Genomic DNA, 24,431 nt, shown 5'->3' on the forward strand with positions numbered 1-24,431 from the left:
AGTTACTAAGCCTACTATCCAATAGTTATTTTTTTCTGGTCCTCTCCCTCCTCCCACCCTCAAGTAGTCCCAGTGTCTGTTGTTCCCCTCTTTGTGTCCACGAGTTTTCATCATTTAGCTCCCCTTCTAAGTGAGAACATGTGCTATTTGGTTTTCTGTTCCCACGTTAGTTTGCTAAAGATAACAGCCTCTAGTTCCAGCCATGTTCCCGCAAAAGACATGATCTTATTCTTTTTTATGGCTGCATAGAATTCCATGGTGTATATGTACATTTTCTTTATCCAATCTGTCATTTACAGGCATTTAGACGGATTCCATCTCTTTGCTATTGTGAATAGTGCTGCAGTTAACATTCACGTGCATATGTGTTTATGGCAGACTGATTTATATTCCTCTGGGTATATACTCAGTAATGGGATTGCTGAGATAAATGGTAGTTCTGTTTTTAGCTCTCTGAGGAATCGCCACACTGCTTCCCACAATGGTTGAACTATTAATAACTTACACTCCACGCAACAGTGTGTAAGTGTTCCCTTTTCTCCACAACCTCACCAGCATTTGTTATTTTACTTTTTAGTAATAGCCATTCTGACTGGTGTGAGATGGTATCTCACTGTGGTCTTGATTTGAATTTCTCTAATGATCGGTGATCTTGAGCTTTTTTCATACGCTTGTTGGCTGCATATATGCCCCATCTTGAAAAGCGTCATCTGTTCATGTCCTTTGCCCACTTTTTAATGAGGTTGTTTTTTTCTCGTGAATTTAATTTCCTTTTAGACACTGGGTATTAGACCTTTGTTAGATGCAGAGTTTGCAAATATTTTCTCCCATTCTGTGGGCTGTTTCCTCTGTTGATAGTTTCTTGTACTGTACAGAAGCTCTTTAGTTTAATTACATCCCACTTGTCATTTTTTGCTTTTGTTGTGATTGCTTTTGGCATCTTCCTCATGAAATCTTTGCCGGTACCTATGTCCAGAATGGTGTTGCCTAGATTGTCTTCCAGAGTTTTTACAGTTTTGCATTTTACATTTAAGTATTTAGTCCATCTTGACCTCATTTTTGTATATGGTGTAAGAAAGGGGTCCAGTTTTAATCTTCTGCATATGGCTAGCCAGTTATCCCAGCACCATTTATCAAATAGAAAGTCCTTTCCCCATTGCTTGGTTTTGTCAGCTTTGTTGAAGTTCAGATGGTCACAGATGTGAGGCCTTATTTCTGGGCTCTCTATTCTGTCCCATTGGTCTATGTGTCTGTTCTTGTACCCATACCATGTTGTTTTGGTTACTGTAGCCCTGTAGTATAGTTTGAAGTTGGGTAGCATGATGCCTCCAGCTTTGTTCTTTTTGCTTCGGATTGCTTTGGCTATTTGGACTCTCTTTTGGTTCCATATGAATTTTAAAATAGATTTTTCTAGTTCTGCAAAGAATGTCACTGGTAATTTGATAGGAATAGCAGTGAATCTGTAAATTGCTTTGGGCAGTATGGTCATTTTAATGATATTGATTCTTCCGATCCATGAGCATGAAATGTTTTTCCATTTTTTTATAAGAAAATCTTCCCTATATATTAAGTGAAAATAGTTGCATAATATGAACCCATTTGTGTAAAGTATCTACATAAAAATGTATGGAATGTTTTTTGAAAGCATACATAAAAGACTTAATGATGGTTATCTTTAGTGAGAGGGAATGAGAGAATGAGAGGAGAAAGCAAGTTATTTTTCCCATTTTGTTTACTCACTTAACCATGGATAATCTCAATTATTACCTTTATTTTATTATTATTTTTGTTGTTGTAGAGGAGTCTCACTATGTTGCCTAAGCTGGTGTTGAACTCCTAGATTCAAGTGATCCTCCTGCCTCAGCCTCCCAAAGTGCTGAGATTACAGGTGTGAGCCACCGTGCCCAGCCTCGACTATTACCTTTTACCTTTACATGACTAATAACCAATGTAAATTATAGTAAGAAAACATATGATGTAAGTTTTAGATACCCAAAGAGGACTGAAAGCACCCAAAAAATCACCAAACATGTCCTGAAGTGTTTCAGAGTCCAAGGCAGCAGAATATCAAGATAATAAGTAAACTAGTCAACTGTGTACCACTTTCATGTTTTTCCTAACAAAATCACCTCAGTGATTTTTTTCCACAAGTATAGTAACTATGTGAGTAGATAAGGCTTTGGTATTAATATTCCTATTCTTCAGGAGAAAACGGTTTGAGAAATTAATGAATTTACCCTTATTCCAGAAGTGCATTTCGAATTGCCTGCCAAGAATTTCTAGTGAGAGATATAGCTGAGGCTTCTACTTAGTGTATTCTAAACCACGCAACTACAAAACAAGAAAACTAGAAAACAAACAATAACTTGCATCCATACACCTAGTTTTCCTCCTTCTTGTCTTCCTGCCTTCTATCACCTGAGGTGACTGCTATCCAGAATCTTGTGATTAACATTCCCTTGCTTTTGTTTTATATATATTTTTTATCACAACCATGTGTATTCAAAAAGGAATATTGACCAGGTGAGGTGGTTCAAGCTTGTAATCCCAGCACTTTGGGAGGATGAGGCCAGAGGATCACTTGAGCTCAGGAGTTCGAGACCAGCCTGGGCAACATAGGGATACCCCTACTTTACAAAAATAATTTTTTTAATTAGCTGGACATGGTGGTGCATGCCGGTAGTCTCAGCTACCCAGGAGGCTGAGGCAGAAGGATCACTTGAGCCCAGGAGTTAGAGGCTGAAGTGGGCATGCCAGCCTGGGTAACAGAGCAAGGCCCTGTCTGAAAAAAAAAAAGGAGGGGGGGGGGATATTTTTTGTTTTAGTTGTTTTAACTTTCATAATATTATTCCTTTTTTGCTTATTTGCAGTACAAAAGCCTTTTCTCAGTTTATAACTTATCAGCTTTCCTTCTGGTGTTGTTTTATTAACAAGAGTTCTTAACATAGACAAGCTAATCCATCATTTCTTTTATGTTAGTGCCTTTGGTTATGTTGCTTATGAAATCCTTTCCTACACACCCCAAGATGCAGAATATATTCACCTATATTTCCACTCAGAGTTTCAACATTTTGGTTTTTACTATAAGTCCCTGATTCCTTTGGAGTTGATTTTTGTCTGTGATGTGAAACAGAAATTTAACTTTACTTTTTCCATATGGAGAACTCTTGATTCCAGCTCCATTTACTGAATAGTCCCTCCTTTCTCCCCTCTCATCTTCCATACGACGACTGTCAGAAAAAGTTCCAGATACACCTGGATATGTTTCTGTACTCTGTTTTATTCTGTCTGTCAATAATCATACTGCCCTAATTAACATAGCTTTATAAGTCTTAATATCTGGTAGAGCAAGACATTCAGAAATTTCTTGGCTATTTTTGATTCTTTAGTCTTCCATATAAATTTTATAGCCAGGAAAGTTTGTGAAATTTTTATTGTATTTGCACTGAATATGTATATCAATACGGGAAAAATTAATTTTTGATATTGTCTCCTGACACATGATTGTGATATATCTTTATATTTATGTATTCTTCAATGTTTTTCAATAAAATGTTCTAACTTTCCCCAAGGAGGTCTTATAAATCTTATGTCATGTTTATTACTAGATGTTTTATATTCTTTGCTACTATTTTACATGATGTCTTCATTTTTATTACATTTTCTATTGTTAGTTGCTAATGAATAGAAGTGCAATTGACTTTTGTATATTAATCTTAAATCCAGCTACCTTTCTCAGCTCTCCTACTATTTCTAATAACTTATTTGTAGATTACTATAAATAATAAATCTTATTTCTGTTTTTCAAGTCTCACTTTAGTCTTCAGTTGACTAAGATCAGCAATGTTGGAAGAAAAAAAAGCTGACTTTCTTGACTATTCTCTATTTTAAAGGAAATCCTTCTCGCATTTCCTATTCAGAATGATATTTTCTGCAACATTTTCTCAGGTTAAGGAAGTTTTCTTTTCTTTTTAATCATGAATATGTATTGAGTCTTATTACAAATGATTTCTCTGAAATGATCATATGATTTTTTCCTTTAATATATTAATGTGGGGATTTATACTTACAGATTCTGAAATTAATTCATCATTGTATTGTTGGGGATACTCAAGTCGGCCAAGATATGTTATCTGTTAATATAAACAGCTGCATCCAACTTGCTAATAGTATGTCTAAGGTTTTATATCTATATTAGTAAGTGAAATGGATAGTTTTCCTTTGTCATAATGTCTTGGTATAGTTTTGTATCCTGCAGTTTAGAAGGTATAGCCTTAGGATAAATTAGGAAAATTTTTCTCTTTTGAGGGGTAGAAGAAGAGTTATAAGTTTAAGATGTAAGTATGGTAGAACTCTAAAATCATTTGGGCCTGGTGTTTTGCTTGTAGAAGATTTTGAACTATTGCTTCAATTTATTTAATTATTACAAGACAATTCAAGTTTTCTATTTATTAAGACTGTCTTGTATAACTATTTTTCTAGGAAAAGAATTGTTTTCATTTTGACTGAGTTTGCAGAAGTATTTGCATACACCTAGTAGTATTACCTAGTAGTATTCTCTTATCTTTGTAATCTCTCCTTTATCTACGGCTATATTCCCTTTTCCATAAGTAAGACTTTTTTTTTCTCTCTCTCTCTTTTTTTGAGACAGGGTCTCACATTGTCACCCAGGCTGGAGTGCAGTAATGCAATCACGAGTCACTGCAGCCTCCACTCTCCTAGACTCAGGTAATCCTCCCATCTCAGCCTTTCGAGTAGCTGGGACTACTACTAAAAATCAGCCGGGCATGGGCCACCATGCCCAGCTGATTTTTTAAATTTTTTGTAGGGACAGGGTCTCACTATGTTGTCCAGGCTTGTCTCAAACTCCTGGACTCAAGCAATCCACCCGCCTTGGCCTCCCAAAGTGCTAGGATTATAGGCATGAGCCACCATGCCCAGCCTGTTTTCTGTTTCTTTCTTAATTTCACCTAAGATTTATTTTGTTTTTTTTCAAAGAACCAAATATTGACCTTGTTGATCTTTTCTATTCTACCTTTGTGTTCTATTTAGTTGATTTTCGCTCTTAGTTTGATCTTTCCTACTACTTTATTTGGTTTTACTCTCTTAAAATTCTGAAATGTTTAGATATCACTAATTTTCTGTATTTCTCCTTTTCTAATATAAATATTAAACTTCTACTGAAGTATATGTTTGCTGTATCCTCCAAGTTTTGATATGTTGTATTTTCATTATCATTCAGTTCTAGGAATTTAAATTTTTTCTTATTGGGGTTTATTCTTTAACTTATGAGTTGTTTAGAAGCATGTGATTTATTTTCCAGGTATATGCAGATATTTAATCTTGTTGTTTACTGGCTTTTAACTGCGTATTATTAGAGAACATGATCTGTGTTAACTTTATTAAGGCTTCCTTGCTTCACGGCCTAGGACAAGACCAATTTTGGTAAATATTCCACATGTGCTTGAGAACATGTACATTCTCTAATTAGAGAACTGTGTATGTGTCTACTAGAATAAGCTTGTCGTATTATTAAAATCATCCATATATTTTTGTTTCTTTGTTTCATATATCAGTAGTTGAGAGAAGTGCATTACAATCTCCTACTATAATGGATTTGCCAATTTCTCCATGCAATGTTGTCAATTTTTGATATATATTTAAGGTTATTTTATTAGTTGCATACATTATTAAAATTACTATATAATCTTTTTGAGTTGAATCTTTAATCCTTATAAAGTGACCTTCTCTATCCCTTAATGATGATTTGTTTGTGTTAAGGTATATTTTTTTTTATTATACTTTAAGTTTTAGGGTACATGTGCACAACGTGCAGGTTTGTTACATATGTATACATGTGCCATGTTGGTGTGCTGCATCCATTAACTCATCATTTAACATTAGGCATATCTCCTAATGCTATCCTTCCCCCCTCCCCCCACCCCACAACAGGCCCCGGTGTGTGATGTTCCCCTTCCTGTGTCCATCTGTTCTCATTGTCCAATTCCCACCTATGAGTTGAGAACATGCGGTGTTTGGCTTTTTGTCCTTGTGATAGTTTGCTGCGAATGATGGTTTCCAGCTTCATCCATGTCCCTACAAAGGACATGAACTCATCATTTTTTATGGCTGCATAGTATTCCATGGTGTATATGTGCCACATTTTCTTAATCCAGTCTATCATTGTTGGACATTTGGGTTGGTTCCAAGTCTTTGCTATTGTGAATAGTGCCGCAATAAACATATGTGTGCATGTGTCTTTATAGCAGCATGATTTATAATCCTTTGAGTATATACCCAGTAATGGGATCACTGGGTCAAATGGTAATTCTAATTCTAGATCCCTGAGGAATCGCCACACTGGCTTCCACAATGGTTGAACTAGTTTACAGTCCCACCAACAGTGCAAAAGTGTTCCTATTTCTCCACATCCTCTCCAGCACCTGTTGTTTCCTTACTTTTTAATGATCGCCATTCTAACTGGTGTGAGATGGTATCTCATTGTGGTTTTGATTCACATTTCTCTGATGGCCAGTGATGATGAGCATTTTTTCATGTGTCTTTTGGCTGCATAAATGTCGTCTTTTGAGAAGTGTCTGTTCATTTCCTTTGCCCACTTTTTGATGGGGTTGTTTTTTCTTGTAAATTTGTTTGAGTTCATTATAGATTCTGGATATTAGCCCTTTGTCAGATGAGTAGGTTGCAAAAATTTTCTCCCATTTTGTAGGTTGCCTGTTCACTCTGATGGTAGTTTCTTTTGCTGTGCAGAAGCTCTTTAGTTTAATTAGATCCCATTTGTCAATTTTGGCTTTTGTTGCCATTGCTTTTGGTGTTTTAGACATGAAGTCCTTGCCCATGCCTATGTCCTGAATGGTATTGCCTAGGTTTTCTTCTAGGGTTTTTATGGTTAGGTCTAACATTTAAGTCTTTAACCCATCTTGAATTAATTTTTGTATAAGGTGTAAGGAAGGGATCCAGTTTCAGCTTTCTACATATGGCTAGCAGGTTTTCCCAGCACCATTTATTAAATAGGGAATCGTTTCCCCATTTCTTGTTTTTGTCAGGTTTGTCAAAGATCAGATAGTTGTAGATATGTGGCATTATTTCTGAGGGCTCTGTTCTGTTCCATTGGTCTATATCTCTGTTTTGGTACCAGTACCATGCTGTTTTGGTTACTGTAGCCTTGTAGTATAGTTTGAAGTCAGGTAGCATGATGCCTCCAGCTTTGTTCTTTTGGCTTAGGACTGACTTGGCAATGTGGACTCTTTTTTGGTTCCATATGAACTTTAAAGTAGTTTTTTCCAATTCTGTGAAGAAAGTCATTGGTAGGTGTTAAGGTATATTTAATTGGTATTAATTCCCTTATACAGGTTTTCTTTGTTAGTGTTTGCCTGATATGTCCTTTTCCATTTTTGTGTTTCAATATTTCCATGTCTTTATGCTTCAAATATGCTTCTTATTAATAGTAGAGAGCTAGATTTTTTAAAAATTCAATTAGACAATATACCTTTAAACAGGTATTTTAAACCAATGTACTTGTAATTATTTCTGTATTTGGACTTGTTTCTCCTATCTAAGCCTGTTTTTGAAAAGGGAAAAGTTCCCTCATCCCCTTCGCACGGCATGCAGTGGGGGGTGTGGCTCGCTTCTTCTGTGTCCCGCGGCTCAAACCTCTAGAGGGAGCACGCAGATGGGCAGATGTGGGGTTCCAACTCCAGGGCAGCATCTGGAGGTGAATGTTTACAGCTCCTGAAGCCCCAGTGGGTGTGTGTTACAGGGTGTTCTTTTAGTTTACCTGTCCATAGGTGGCTTGTGTTAGTCAGCTCAATTAGACCCCCTGCCTTATCACAAGGACAGAGGGCTTTCTGTATCCCAGGGTTTCTAGCCTTGGTGTACTGGAAGAATCTGATCACACACGGGCTTGGAGAATGAGTCCAAGATTTTATTGAGTGGAGGTTCTCAGCAGATGGATGGGGAGCCAGAAGAGAGATGGAGTGGGAAGGTGGTTTTCCCCTGGAGTCAGGCAGCTCAGCAGCCTGGGCTCTCCTCCAACTACCCCAGCCAAACTCCGTATTGTTCTGGCGGTGGATGGCTTGCAGGCCTGCTGGCCCTATGCCGCGGAGTGACTCTCAATGTCCAGCTGCTTGTGCGTCTGCCTGCTAGGGTCTTGGGTTTTTTATAGGCCCAGGATGGGGGCATGTCAGGCAGGGGTGGTCTTGGAAAATGCAACATTTAGGCAGGAAAACAGAAATGCCTGTCCTCACCTAGGTCTGTGGGCACATGCCTGGGGGTGGAGCCCTAGCCAGGGACTATGCCCTCCTCTACCTACCTTGGCCTCCCAAGGTGCTGGGATTATAGGCGTGAGCCACCATGCCCAGCCTGTTTTCTCTATTTCTGTCTTAATTTTTCCAAAGATGTATTTATTTTGTTGTTTTTTTCAAAAAACCAAATACTGACCTTGTTGATCTTTTCTATTTTACCTTTGTGTTCTATTTAGTTGATTTTCACTCTTAGTTTTATATTTCCTCCTATTTTATTTGGGTTTACTCTGTTAAAATTCTGGAATGTTAAGTTAGATATCATTAATTTTCAGTCCCTGCCCCCTTCCATATCATTGTTATTTCAGTTTCTCCCACTCTTTATATGTTTTTCATTCCTTCCTACTTTAAAAATCTGACACCTCCATATTCTCCTTTAGCACACTTTCATGTGCTGCTCCCATGCCCTTGCCCCCTTCCCAGTGCTCCTCATGTGGATATTATCATGAATTTTAATTCTGGGTTATTATGATTATGTTTTCTCTTCTTTGGTTTTGTGTTTTGTTTTTGTATTTTTTGATATCAGCAAACTCTACCAAGATATTTAAAGACTCTTGCCGCACATGGCTCTTGTGGCATCTCCTGGATTTGTTTTTCCGCCTCTGTAAGTACTTCTACCATGTGTTTTAACTCCTGTGGCAAACCCTCTGAGCTCTTGTATATTTGAAAATATCTTAATCATTCCCTTTAATATGAGTAACAATTTGAATAGATATAACATTTTAAAGTTCTTTTTCCCTTAATACAGTTAACATATTACTCCAGTTATTCTTGCATCCAATGTTGCTGCTGAAAAGTAGGATGTCAATGTGATTCTTGTTCTTTTTTATATGATCCGCTCATTCTCTCTGGGAGCTTTTAGAATTTTTCTTTTTGATGTTTTAAAATTTCATTATGTCTATTTGTCAGTTTTTTCCTTCTCTCTTATTGGGTAGTCTATCATCTCTTTAAAGCTAAGGTCTTTCTTTAATTCTGATGAATTTATCCCCATTATTTCTTAAAAGATTTCCTCCTCCCCCTTTTTATTTTTGTAATCTGAGACTCCTATTAGATGGATTTTGGCACTTTTACTTTTAACCCCATATATCTTTTCTTTAATATTTTCAACTTATTTATCCTCTCCTGCTCCCTTCTGTATAAAGTTCTACAATCTGATCATCTAGTTTTAAAATTCATTCTTTAGTTGTATCTACTATGTACCCTATATCACTGCATTCTATATTTCAACTATTATATTTTTCATACCTACTTGGTTCTGTTTTTATTTCTTATTCTTGCTTCATATTATCAACATCTTCCCTTATCTCTCTTAGTATGTTCACTTTGTTAATTTTTAAATTCTAGGACTGTGTATTCTAAACTCTCTTCTAATGGTGTTTGAAACTTGGCCTCTAAGCTCCTGTTTCCCAGGAAGCATTGGCACCCCAGAAGACAAGGCATGGATCTAGAGCCATGGGAGATCAAGGAAGAGTATGGGGAAGAACCTTAGACACCAAAAACCTGCCCCAGTAAGCAACTCCTCAGTTCAGGGTTTCACGCTTACCCACCTCCTCCCGCCAGGAGAAATAATCTGAGGAGGAGGCACTCCTAAAGTACACCAAAAGTATCACCCAGGAGTCCTAGAGTTTGGAGGCCAAGAGGTAAGAAGTCAGTGCCTACAACGAGTTAATTCCCACACATTTTCCTTGGCTTCTCATTCAGGCACGGCTTCATTGCTGCTCCGATTTTATTACTTCAGACCCTTGTGAAGGGATAAGTAAGCATTGGTGTCCCAAAGCAAATGACAAGAGGAAACAGGAGAAACTGGGTTGTTTTGTGTTTCTATTTTAATTCCCTGCCTTGGCTGCAGCCTCACCCACTATCCACACCAGCTCAAGCTATCCCTTTATTTTCCCAGGGATTTCTCACTCTTCTCTGAATCCTGGTATCATGAGGTTTCTCTCTAAAGTTACTTCAGGTTTAATCTTCAGGGAAGACACAGTATCTTGGCAGGAACCAGAGTCTCCTCCAGCAGGCCCTTCACTGAGTGGTCTTGAAACGTAACTCAAACAGCTGTGATGAACTGCATGACACTACTATGTCAAAACTCCTTCCGTTCCTATCCACTTATTTATATAAGGTTCTCAGTGTCTATTAAAACTAAAAACAATACGATATTACTGAACATTGTCTCATTCTAACAATAGAAATATTCAATCATGTATGAATGAACTAATTGGGAGGGAAAGCAGCCCTATCCATCCACTAAAGCATTTCCAATATAATACTGTTATGTTTGGTAATTCTAAAAAATTATAATCATGTTCTCTTGATCAATTATATACCACTGATAATAATCATAACGAAAAGTCATTCTTAAATAATTTTTAGAAATTATAGAGCCTTAGAGTCCCAGGAAATAAAAAAAAATTTAAATATAAATTTGAACTTTTTTTGCAAAATGAGACAAATTATAGGTGATCAATAAAATCCATTCAAGCAAAAATATTACATTAGGATAAAATTCTGTGGAAGAAGTAGAATAGAAAAATAGAAACACAAATTCAAAGAGAAGAATGAATAACCTAGTTTCTGTTAAAGAAGAACTTGTTCATAAATATCTAAAAATGAATGAGATGGATGTCCCATATGGGTAAAAAACTGATATTAGCTTTATTTTTAATTACAAATGTTTATATGATAAATTATATCCCTTGCAATTAATTACATTTATGGTGAAAATTTTTAAAGTTCAACCTAAAAATATCTGAGAAGACTCGTCATTTTTCAAAATTCTTTTTTGTTATAATTCAAGCATAAAAGTTTGAACAGATTGTTCCAAAAACACTTCATTCTTGTTCCAATCTACAAAACCAGCACTTCTAGACTTTAATTTTGTCTCCTACCATTTTCCTAGTCACCTAAGAAGCAGTTTTGATTGCTCTTACTCTCTTACCTAACACTTCTACTTAGTTACAAAATTATGTTTTCTTTCTCAGGTCTTCTTTCTCCCCTCTTCTCTGTTCCCACTCACTGCCCTAGTTTCAGTCTTCATTATCTTACCCCAGTCCTACCTCAGTTCTCCGGTTTCTGCTTGCCACCACGACAACCATATCACACACTGTTGCCAGATAACTCTTACTGAAGTTCTGTCTGTCCTGGCAAACAATGCATCCACCAACTCACTAACTGATAGAGTCTCAAACACTTGGCTACTTGTTCCCAGCCTGTTCCAACACTCATCTTGTTTCTATTTAACTCCTGACTCTTGGTTCACCTCCTCGTTAAGACCCTGCTTCCACCCTTTAGCCACCACCTGTATATATGGGCTCCCTCAAGACCTTCAACTCCAATTTATTCCTAGGGCTCTTCCTAGATTCAACTGAGATGCAGACTATCTCAGGCAAGATAACTACATTCGAGTTCTTCCCTCAGAATCTAGTCACTATCTCTAGCCCACAGCCCTCATCCAAGTCCACTCACATAACGCTCCAAGGGTGAGAGGGACAAAAGAGAAAACTCACACAAGCACAGCAGCAATCATGGCACTTGAGTGCCTTTCAGTAGTAAGTCACTGCCAAATGAATCAAATGTAAACTCTTAGGGTCTAGAGCAAAATAGCTCTAACCTTCCTTTTCAACATAATTTCCTACTACGCTCCTATATGCCTTCTATGGTTATAGAAAAAAAAGGAACTACAAATTATTCTCTGAATATACTTCATATTTTTTCTATCTTTATGCCTTTGAAAAGTTATTTCTATCTAGAATTCTCTTACCTTCCTCACCCTGACTCCTACATGAATTTCTATTTTTACCCACTTTTTAAAAAGCCAGATCACATATTACCTCCACCCTTAAGTAATTTTTATAATCCCCTAAAGCAGGGGTTTCCAATCTTTCAGCTTCCCTGGGCCACACTGGAAGAAGAATTGTCTTAGGCCACACATAAAATACACTAACACTAATGACAGCTGAAGAGCAAAAAAAAAAGAAAAATAATAATAATAAATCTCATAAAGTTTTAAGAAAGTTTACAAGTTTGTGCTGGGCTGTGGGTTGGATAAGCTTGCTTAAAAGAATAATAGCTCTCTTCTTGGAAATGTAGTAGTAGTTGTTGTAGTACATTTACATCCTTGTTGATCTATCATTCTCTACCCATGTTTTTGTTTTAAACCCTCTACTAGGCTGTGGGCAACCTGTGGGCAGGGACCATGCCAGACTGATCCTTGTGTCCTCCAAAGCACATAGTAGCTATCCAATAAATATTTGTTGAATTATTGAGTATATACCAATAATTGAATACTGAGTAAATCCCCAAGTGTGCTGGCTCATGAGCTTTTCCTTAACATAATTTTTTTTTTTTTTTTGAGATGGAGTCTTGCTCTGTCACCCAGGTTGGAGTGCAGTGGTGCTATCTTGGCTCACTGCAACCTCCGCCTCCTGGGTTCAAGCAATTCTCCTGCCTCAGCCTCCCAGGTAGCTGGGACTACCAGCACCCGCCACCACGCCTGGCTAATTTTTGTATTTTTAGTAGAGATGGGGTTTCACCATATTGGCAAGGCTGATCGCAAACTCCTGACCCTGTGATCCACCTGCCTTGGCCTCCCAAAGTGCTGGGACTACAAGCGTGACCCACCGCACCCGGCCTCCTTAACATAATCTTTATAGAAAGCTTCATTAGAGACTCAAAAATATATTCATATACATAAGATAATTCAGAATGTATGAATAACTACATATAGTAAAATAAAGGTAAGAGTTAACATATTTAGGATGAAAATATACAGAAGGAAAAAATAACAGCCAACAGTTAGGTATCAGAAAATTTCCATCCTCTTATATAGAGTATATATTTAAAGCTAAAGGTCAAAAGCCAATGATCAAAACCCAAATAACAATACATAAATTAATGAACAAAGGCCCTGTTCATACATTAGGAAAGACTGTTCTGAAATTAGTCCCTACACCTTGATTACAAAGTGCTTTTGAAAGGTTGTGACTATAAAGCAAAGTACAGACTTACTTGTGGTAAATTAATTACTCAAGGAGAGGAACTGTTTTATTCATCTTTGTACCCCTCTAGTACCTGATGGATTAAATAAAATGATACTTGCAACAATCAGTATAGACATTTGAGTGACTGATGTCCTATTTAAAATAAGCCACCTGGCAAGACTGATGCACTTTAACAATATTAATAATTTCTTTAAGAGCATACAACTGTTCTTTACTACCTATGGAATGAAGTTAAAATTGTAACGCTGGTTCAAGTCCACTCACGATTTTCTTTTTTTTCTTAGTCTCACAATTTTCTTTCCTTTTCTGGTCTCATTTCTCACTTCTTTCCTTCAAGCTTCTTATCTGCCAGTCAAATTAAACTTTCTGACTTTATACTTGCTTGCCTCCATACCTCTGGTCATTTTGTAATTTCTTAAGTCATTTACCATTTTCTTCCTTGCATTGAATCTTATACATAGGTTGTTTTCCTTACTAAATTGTAAGTTCCTTATGTCAGAGACCACGTCTTATGTGGCTTTAACTATATTTTATACCTAGCACCTAGTACCTAGTAGGGGCACACGTGCGTGTACACACAACGTGTTGAAGGAATTAATGTTTGAATACCATTAAAGCTCAAACTACATTATGGCAAGACATAAAAGAAAAACTGACTTCCTTAATTTATATCAGTGGCTTTTAAATATAAGTGGGCAGAAGAAATACCTGGGAAACTTGTTAAAAATATAAATTCTTGGTGTTATTTGTCACCAGGAGACTTGAAGGAATACCAAGGCAATTACCTGATAAGAAGCAATTAACTCCTGAACCACAGTTGACAGTGAAAGGAAACAAGGAAGAAATGAATGAAAGAAAAGAACCGCCATACTCCGGCCATTAGAGTCAAACTCTTCCTTTGCAAGAAAGTCATTTATTGGGTATTTTTCCTTACATCTAACCACTGACTTTTTAAATCAGGATGACAATATGTATGTATTTATTTGAAATTCCATTCCCTTAAATGTACAAGAGAAATAGTTATTTTTCTTAGCTAATACTTTTCAGATATTTACCACATTTCAAAATGCACAGTACATAGGCTAAACAATAGAAACTTTATAGAAAAATGTTACTATGTGTTAGGTATTACAAAAGGTAAGTTCTGGTTGTAAAGCAGCAGGGCGCTGAGAGAACTACATATTTTCTTTAGATTACTTCAACAGGGGATATGAATCATAGAAAGTAAGATTTCAAGTGGTTAAGAAGAGTTTTGCCTTTCAGAAGTTTGTAAAATGCCAGTATTCTAAATTTCATCCACTGAATTCCTTAGGACAATCCGATATAGTACACAATATCTGTCACTTCTCTATCCATTTGGCAAAGACTTCATAGAGACAAATGTTACAGAGGCTCAAAAATGGAGACTACTAGAAAAATGACCAAAGCCAGAAATAAAGTATGTGCTAATTAGAAAACAAATAATTAAATGGCCCAACCCGAATGTTGTGTGATGCTGAAAAGAGATAAATTTCTAAGGCACACCATCTGTTTTACAGTTTATTTTGCTGTACTACAAACCTACTCAATATAGTTCTGCAGTGATCTAGCTGCTAACTCATTTGCACAATTACTTTAGGCCAGAAATAATAGTCGCACAGAATCCTTTGAGAGAGCAACACATTCATGGAAGAGGGCAAACATAATTCATTCTTGGGTGAAGACTATTTTTAGCCCTTAAAGAAAAAAAAGTTATTCAAAGAAATGATTAGAAATTGCCAAAGGAAAATTAGATAATTTAAAAGGAGAGTGATATCACTATATATTTATGTATCTAAATTTATCTGAGGTTCTTAATGTTTTAGTGCCTAAAGACATGTTGCTGGGGCCTCTTCTCTCTATCTGTATTTTCTTCCTTATTTATCTTTTCAGCCCAGTGGCTTTATGTGGTGTTTGTATACCCATGATTCTCAAATTTATATCTTCATCTTAAATCTTTCCAGTTTCAAACTCATATATTCAATTATCTGTTTGATATCACCACTTGGATGCCACATAAGCGTTGCAAACTGATCCTATCTAATATAGAACCCTTGATTCACCATCCGTGTCCCAGAAATAAATCTATTTCTCCTACAGTCTTCCATATTTCAGTAAATGGCACCAACATCCAACCAGTTGTTAAAATAAAATCTAGATGTCATCCTTATTTCCTCTCTTATCCTCATTCTTCATCTAATCCATCATCAAATCCTATCAATTATACCTCTAAAATATCTCATGTTTTTCTCTTCATCTCTATTGCTGCCACCCTATCCAAGTCACTATTATCTCTCAACAGTACTACTTCAACATCTATCTAATTCCCTATTTCCAAGCCACTCCCCCCCACCCCAATAGTCAGAGTGATCTTTTAAGAATATTATCGGCCGGGCATGGTGGCTCACACCTGTAATCCCAGCACTTTGGGAGGCCGAGCCGGGCAGATCATGAGGCCAAGAGATCGAGACCATCCTGGCCAATATGGTGAAATTCTGTGTCTACTAAAAATACAAAAAATTGCTGGGCATGGTGGTGCATGCCTTTAGTCCCTCAGGAGGCTGAGGCAGGAGAATCACTTGAACCCAGGAGGCAGAGGTTGCAGTTGACTTGAACCCAGGAGGCAGAAGTTGCAGTGAGCCGAGATTGTGCCACTGCACTCCAGCCTGGCGACAGAGCGAGACTCCGTCTCAAAAAAAAAAAAAAAAAAAAAAAAAGAATATTATCATATGCTAATTTATATTTTAAATGTAATTATATCATGTATCCCCAATACCTAACACAGTGTCTAGCAAATAATAGATCTATAATTTTTAATAGATGAATACTCTCTAGTAATATTCCCACATATCTCTAATAATGTCTAATCTCAGTTCTCAGAAAAATTTCTGAGATACCTAAAGACCTATCCACTTACTGAATCATTCACTCATTCAGCAATTGTTTGCGTATTGTATTAATTGAAATTAGGTCCAGCTGCACACTATATCTTAAAGATGACAGAAGTCTGTTTCCCGTTCATATAAAAAATTCTGGAGGTAGGCAGTGAAGGATTGACATGGCAGCTCTGTGAGCTACTATTATGGTTCCTTGCATCTTGTTGCTCTGCCATTTCCAGATTCCACTTTATAATCTAATATGGCTACTCAAACTCACATCTGCATCTACCAGGAAAGAGGAAGGACATGAGAAATGCCATATCAGCTCCATTTAAGGACACTTCCCAGAAATTGTACCCACTTCGACTTGCATCTCACTGACCATCACAATAACCGGCAAAGAACACTGGGGAAGAGCCTTTTAACTGGACAGCAATGTTTCCAACTAAAAGTCAGAATCCTTATTGTTATAGAAGGAGAAGAATAAATATTGAGGGATAAGCAGTAGCCTTTTCCAAAGTTCCTTCTGTGGCCAGGTAATGTTCGGGTGCAGGGATACGAAGATCAGTAAGACACAAGGTCTGTGCTTGAAGCATTAGTCTAATGGCAGAAAACAATATGTAAATAAATAAAATTCCAAACCAGGAGACTGCCAGTGTTTGGAGATCATGGCTTTTCTGAGTCCCCAAAGATTTTCTACACCCCAAGAGTTGAAAGAGAGGTGAGTGGTTCCAGTGTTTTACATCACTGAACTATACAGACTGTTTCAATTTTCCACAGCTATAATACTGGACATTTTTCAGCTCTGTTCTATTGGACATGATACTTTCATGACACTGAGCAAAGATCATTTAAACCTCTATAAATATATATAAACAACTGTGACAACAGTTCTAACAGTTTGAAAATGCCCATTTTCAGAAATTTGTCAAGACTCAATGTTTTTTAATTTGACAGAAAATCAAACTAATTGACTGTTTTAAGACTATACAGAAAACTCCAAGACAAAATAAAAAGAAATGAGCAATGGTAGCATGTCAGAAAGAAAAAAGTAATATTGTAACTTACTGTTAACCACTGGTTATCTAGTAGTTCCTTAGCTGTGATTCTGTGAGCAGGATCTACTTTCATAAGTTGTTTCAAAACACTTTTAGCTAAAAATAAGAAAAAAATCCTGAAAAATCTTATTTAACTACAATTAATAGCATACATTTTACAATTTTTTAGGATTAGGTCAGTATAACAGGAAAGAAAGATGCCAAGTATACAACAAAAATCATCAGTATAAATGCCTAATAAATATAGTTTAAAGCCTAAAGTGAAGTTTTATTGTCTGCATTACCTAGTTTAATGGTCTATAGTAAACATTAGCTAGATGATCAGCAAATTTCCTCTTTAACTTTTACTATGTATTTTCTGTTTTTGAAAGTTTTGATGATGAGCAATCACAGTGAAAATATCGCTATTTCCACAAGTAAATAGTGTTCATTTCCACAAGTAAATTTAATGACTAAACAGAGATTTAAAACATTTTAACCACAGGCCAACTTTCTTATGTTACTTATATTAGCTTTAGTAAATAATAACGCATCTATACTTACCACAGTCACTTATGGAATTCCAGACTGGATTTTCAAAATGTAGTTCTCCTTTTCTTATTAACTCAAAAAGCTTCTCTTCTGAGCTTGCCAAAAAGGGTGGTTCTCCACGTAATCTGCAACAAAGGCAATCACTTTGTTTAAATTTTTTAAATAATAAAAATAAGGCTATTAAAATTAAGTTTCCATAGGACTTGGAAGTAGTGTTGCTTCATATTTAAGGAAAGGATGGGAACAGATGGGTACCTCCCTGGAAGTAAAAATGGAAACAACAGGGTTTTCCAAGATCAGTGCTAGGCTCTTATTTCAACATTGAGAGGAAGGATCTGGTAAAGGAAGTATGCAAGTATACACTGAAACCTCCAGATCAGCAAATGACCCAAAGCTCTTGCAGGTGGGGAAACACTAAGCTTAAATGGTGTTAAAATACAGGAAGGTGAGTGTAAGTGTACAATAATAGTGGTAGCTAATACAGGAGATACACTTTGGAGTGAGCAACGGGAAGGTAATACCTTAAGGAACATAATGCAAATTGACTCAACTGAAAAATACAATGAGCTATCAGGGTCTAACTAGCTACCAAAGTCTAATGACCACCTAAGGCTTTTATTCATAGTAAAATACTATACAAATGTTAGTAATAACAAAAATAAACCAAGACTAACCCTGTGAATTTCTTTTTATTTTTTGAGATGGAGTCTCACTCTGTCTCCCAGGCTGGAATGCAGTGGTGCAATCTCGGCTCACTGCAACCTCCGCCTCCTGGATTCAAGTCATTTTCCTGCCTCAGCCTCCCGAGTAGCAGGGATTACAGGCACGCGCCACCTCGCCCGGCTAATTTTTGTATTTTTAGTACAGACAGGGTTTCACCATGTTGGCCAGGCTGGCCTCAAACTTCTGACCTCAAGTTATCCACCTGCCTTGGCCTCCCAAAGTGCTGGGATTACAGGCATGTGTCAACGCACCCAGCCCTAACCCTGGGAATTTCTATAGGATCTAAGTCAATGCCAAAAAGCCATTAAAATGGACACAACTCTTCAAAAATTGTATATGAAATCAAAAGGGTCTGAATGTGGAAAAATCAGACAATAATTTGACCCTTTGGCCTGAAAGGGTGAAAGCTAAGTATACATAATGACCAACATCAGTAAAACCATGAGCAGTGTGTGTAAAGTAAACATGGGCTTGTTTTCACATTCTTTAATACAGAAACAATGTACCTTTAGACTCTTAACAGAACATGGCAAGCCTGTAAAGCTATTACTTCAATAAGTGATCTAGGTCAAAACTACAAGAACAAGCTTAAAAGCTGAGTTCAATTCTTCATAACACAATATCAACAAATGTCAGCCATCCTCATTACTGTCAACTCCAACATCTGAGGGCAATCCTATAGATAACAACCAGATTTATCCAATGACAACCAGACAGATGTAATTAGATTCATCACAGGGGCAACTCTGTCTATTCTTCAACTCTCAGGAATATATTTTTGTACTTCATTGATGAAAGAATAAAATGGCATAATTTCATTATACTTCCCAAACTGCTGGTCTACACTGTACATAAGTATAATAATCTCTACGTCTTTTAACAGTTACATTTTTACTAATTTTCTTTATATTTTTCTTTATTTAAAAATCTAACTCATGAACATTTTCTGAATAAGTCAAAATTGGATTTTTTCATAGTAATGATGATGATTATGATGACTTTTGTGGGGGGAAAAGTTGCTTTCATCCTAGTGGTTTATCAAACTAGACCAGACAATAGAGCTTTTTCATTTACCAATAGGTTCTTACTAAGTATTTATCAGTATCATATTGTTCTGCAAACTCTTATTTTAATACTTTTTATCTCTCTAGCTCATTCTGATTTCCTCTGTCTCATCCTATTCGCCTTGCTATTGTTTAGTTTTAAAATGCAATTTAAAAAGCTATGGAAAACAAAATAGCCAGAAAAATGGCCTTCTGGACAATTACTATCTATTAAAACAGTGCAGGCCAGCAAAAGCCTAGTTCATTGAGCCTGTTATCTACCAGTGATACGCACATCCACCAATTTCTTAGCTGCCTCTGCATTGCCTGACTAGCATGCAACTATAGCTTAAGGGCTACATCTTAAAAAATTCACTTTTTTCCTGTTCTTTGCAATTTTACTTACATAAAAATGTATCTAATGGTTGGTCAATCAGCAGCATACAAAATTTTATGACAGCAATTTCCTGCACATCCAGAAAAGGGAATCCAAGACATGAAAAATATCTCTTAAAGTCTTCCTACTATTTTGTTGCATTCATAGAAATCAAAACAGCAGAGGACAAAAACTACAAAGAATATTTACTTATGCTAATTTCACCTTGAGAAAGTATGTTATCACCATCTGATTAAATAGAAATGAATCAAAGGTAACTGATAAACAAGAAAATAAACCCCCTGGAGAAGGTAATATGTTTGTGCTCTTGATTAAGGAAATTATAACACCATTGGGCTCAGACAGATTAATGAATAGGCACTGATTAGCTAAGTAAGAGTCTACTGTAAAGAGAAGACAATGTTATTATGGTGACATGCAGTCACACTCTGAAACAGAAAAATTAAAATTATATTTCTAAGAAAGAGAAAGATATTTAAGATATAATACATTCACTTTCCTTAACACCAAGTAAAAACTAAGAAGGCAGCAAACACTACATGAATTGCATAATATTAGATTATATATAGGATGTTTGACTCATGGTTTCTAGAAAGTCTTGAGAGTATAAAAGCCTAATTTAAAAGTTATATTTGAATTAAAGACTAAGGCTCAGAATTTTTGCACTATGATTTTAATCAGCACAAAACGATGATCAAAAACTTTTTGAATACTTTTATACTTTATGTAATCTAAGCAACGATGTGTGTTGACCAGCTGAGTTACAGCTACAATCACATCATCCAATTTCTACTGCCTGTATATTCCATTTCACACAACTGTGAAAATGTAACTACTGTGATGTCAATATTTAGAAATGATCTGGAAGAGGCAGTGCATAGTGAAATCTTCAATATGACCATAAAACTAATGTTGCATCAACATCAAAATGTTCACATTCAGCAAGAGGCAGAACAATGGTCACTAACTTTTTAGAACACCTCTTAGAAAATTCACTTTAATTCAATTTAACAAACATATTGAACACTCAATGTATGTCTATCATACCAGATACCAGGAATGCAAAGATGAATAATCTAAGGTCTGTGTCCTCCATGGAATTTAGAACAAGGAAAACAGATACAATATATATAATATCATAATATAGTTTTTAAAAGCTTTATGAGAATACATAAAAGGGAACAATGAATTCTATCAGATTTACACGTGTAAACCTTCCTGGTTAAATGTTCCTATTTTATTATTTTTTCTTTCAACATTACTGTTTTGCATGATACCTTAAAATCTTTTGTGGAGCATGAGAAAGTATATACCTAATAAATGTAGGAACTCTGCTATGGTGGGGTAAAGTAGGAGTAGAGAAATAGAAGGCCTTAATGTTTGAGCTGGGTCCACCCAGGAGAGAATCTTACAGAGAAAAAGAATACACACATACCCACACACACCCCAGAGGCATACGACACAGGGTGTGTCTGAGTATTGAAATGTGACCTGGAATCATCGCAGCACAGTGTAGGCGCACAGGAATACATATCCAGCCCCAAACTGGAAAGGCATGCTGGAATCAGGTCATGAAAGACCTGCTCTGCTATGCCATGCCATGCTATGCCAAGACGCTCTGACACTTCTCCGTATACAAATACATATATATATGTATTAGATTACATATATATAATATATATTATAATTTTATATATATATATCAGAGGCTTTTATATATATATATCAGAGGATTTTAATCAGGAAAGCAGTATGATCAGATTTGTGATTTGAAAGGACACCCCTGGCAGCAACGTGAAGGACAAACATGGGGAGGGTGACCAGAAGTAGGGAGAACAGTCAGAAAGACCCTGCAATAGTCTAGAAAAGGAATCATAAGGAGAAAAGAAACAGGTGAAGAGAAATCAAAGAATAGGTAAGGATATTTCAAAGGAAAAATGAACAGGACATGGAGTTTGACTGAATCTTGAGAATGACAGAGAAGGAAGAACAAGAATGACTGAAAGCTCCAGCAGCACAACATCATTATGGGAACTGGGAACTGTAGAATACTCCCTAGATCCTAAGTGACCCTCTGCCTAGTTAGTGCCCACTCCTACCTATGCTCTGCCTGTATGGGTAGAACAAGTGCCAGGCCACAGTACCTCCCTACACCTGATAAGCTATAAGTGAACCTCATGAGAAAACACAAAGAAGCTTTTGGTTTGTAGCAAAGGATACAGAAGGTGTTAAGATTTTTCATTTTGCTCAGATCATATTGTTGTATTTATAGATCAATGAAAACCAAAGCTGAAAGTTATAAATTTACAGTATTAAAAAATACCTCAGGGATGTATACCTGACAACTAATAAGAGAGCTTTTAGAATGCTCTCCCAATTGGTTTTTAAATCACTTTTTAAAAATATATATTAGTTTTAATTTAAAGTCTATATCATTGTACTGTTAGAAACTATCCACTCATCTTAAAGTGTACATTTAGCAGGCTACTTACAACATGTACATTATGACGCCTATGCTCCAAATGTCACACTGCTGGCTATAGTCGTGGGCACTGATAACTTCAGGGGCTGCCAAACAAGCAGATATAAAATAACATTAATAATACAATAAATGTCTTTTAAATGCTTAAACACAAGCATGAAAAATGTGCTGATGTGCTGTAATTTATTCCCCCATAGGGAAAAGAGAACCAACAGCAGATGTTAAATGAATAATGCACAGGCCTTAACAATTGATGTCACTGTAACCTCACTCCTATCATTTAGCTTCTAATGGAACAATGGTGTAAACTGTATAACTAAATGCACTACCCTTTATTTCTTTAAATTGTTAAGAAATGATTGTGAAAAGATTCTGTAGTTATAGTAGAAGACAACAATATCCCAGCCCTTTCCACAAAATAGAATTAAATATATGCCTTAAGTAGATGTAACATAATGCAGGCCCAATATGTGGAAATCAGGATTCACAGAAAAACTAAGGTATGTGGTTATAAATCACTTTAGTAAAATAATAATAGCATCACTCCTATAACAGAATATGAACTATTTTCTGCATTTTCAAATAAGAAAGCCAAGACAAAGAGAGAGCTCCTATAAAACTGGATCAAAAAGCCAACTAGTCACAGGACATAGACTATACTAAATATGTGTGTGTGTGTGTGTGTGTATTTTTTTTTGAGACAGGGTCTCACTCTATTGTCCAGGCTGGAGTGCAGTGGCATGATCATAGTTCACTGCAGCCTCAAACTACTAGGTTCAAGGTATCATCCCTCCGCAGCTTCCTGAGTAGCTAGGACTACAGGTGCATACTATCATGCCTGGCTAATTGTTTTTTAAAAATTATTTTAGAGATGGGGTCTTCCTGTGTTGCTCAGGCTGGCCTCAAACTCCCGGCCTCAAGTGATCCTCCCACCTCAGCCTCCTGAATAGCTGGGATTAGTGGCGTGAGACACCACACTCAGCTGGCTGCCTTTTAAAAAATTCACAAATGACATTGCAGGAACATGTCTGTTGTACCTCTACAGCTATGAATCAGATATATTTAAGAAAAAAGAAAAAGAAAATAGTTATAAGCAGAAAAATACAATATATGTATATATTTCAATAGAACTTTAAAATTTATACTTTGGCATAAATTGTTATTTGTATGAAGTATGTTAAGAATTCTGTGAGATAGATATGTAAGCATTTGACTCCCTTTGCCAATGAGGAAACTAAGTTTCAGATATATTAAGTGACTTGCCTAATGTTACACAGCTGCAGAGTGCCTCCTATGCAAAAGGTGCGTTTTTATTTTAGAAAAGTTTCAATCTCTCCCACCTACACATACCTACACCTACACACACACACACACACACACACACACTTTTATAACTACTAAAAGCAAATGGAATTTCATTTCCTCCTTTTTCCTCTGCCTAGTGTTAAAGAGATGAAAGGCAACGAAAAGGGGTCAAAAGATTAAACAGAAGAAAGAATGTACAGATTACTAACACTGAGCAATCTGTCTCCAAATGATTGAAAATTAACTAATATTTTCCTTTAAGCCATTATTTGTATTTGTTAACTCTACTTAAAATCTTTAAATATGGAATTTTTAAAGTTCCAGTTGCTCTATGGCCACATGTCTATGACAAGGGCAAATTCTGTGACTAGATTCAATGAACAATTTCCACACTGGTGCAGCACACAGCAGGGGACAGGAATTCCTGGTCCTTGCTCTTTCAGAGTCATCTTAATTATCAGGGGCATTTCGATTTGCACTGTCATCACAGCCCTCATAGGGATGCAGAGGCCAGAGTAACTGCCAAGAAGCCATTTAGGAAGTCAGCAAAGCTCCACAAACCATCTGTCTTCTCTCTTGTTCTCTCACTTGTTATCAGTGTAGACAACTAATAAGGAAGCATTAAACTCAGGGTGCTTGAATATATTTTCCCCATGTAACTACAGACCAGATGTCTTTTG

The 24,431-nt window shown here is 36.4% G+C and overlaps 1 protein-coding gene across 31 annotated transcripts in view; it reads right to left on the reverse strand.

The window, feature by feature from the left end:
* STK33 (serine/threonine kinase 33) overlaps positions 1-24,431 on the reverse strand; it is a 222,230-nt gene that overhangs the window by 43,786 nt on the left and 154,013 nt on the right. For all 31 annotated transcript variants that reach the window (XM_063710941.1, XM_063710927.1, XM_063710922.1 and 28 more), the window contains 3 exons: positions 22,457-22,532; positions 17,814-17,926; positions 17,281-17,366 (listed from right to left, as the gene is read on the reverse strand). In XM_063710941.1, the coding sequence (XP_063567011.1) occupies positions 17,281-17,366; positions 17,814-17,926; positions 22,457-22,532 (275 nt within the window). The remainder of the gene's footprint in view (positions 1-17,280; positions 17,367-17,813; positions 17,927-22,456; positions 22,533-24,431) is intronic.

The sequence above is a fragment of the Gorilla gorilla genome, chromosome 9 (genome assembly GCF_029281585.2).
Source record: "Gorilla gorilla gorilla isolate KB3781 chromosome 9, NHGRI_mGorGor1-v2.1_pri, whole genome shotgun sequence".
Taxonomy (NCBI): domain Eukaryota; kingdom Metazoa; phylum Chordata; class Mammalia; order Primates; family Hominidae; genus Gorilla; species Gorilla gorilla.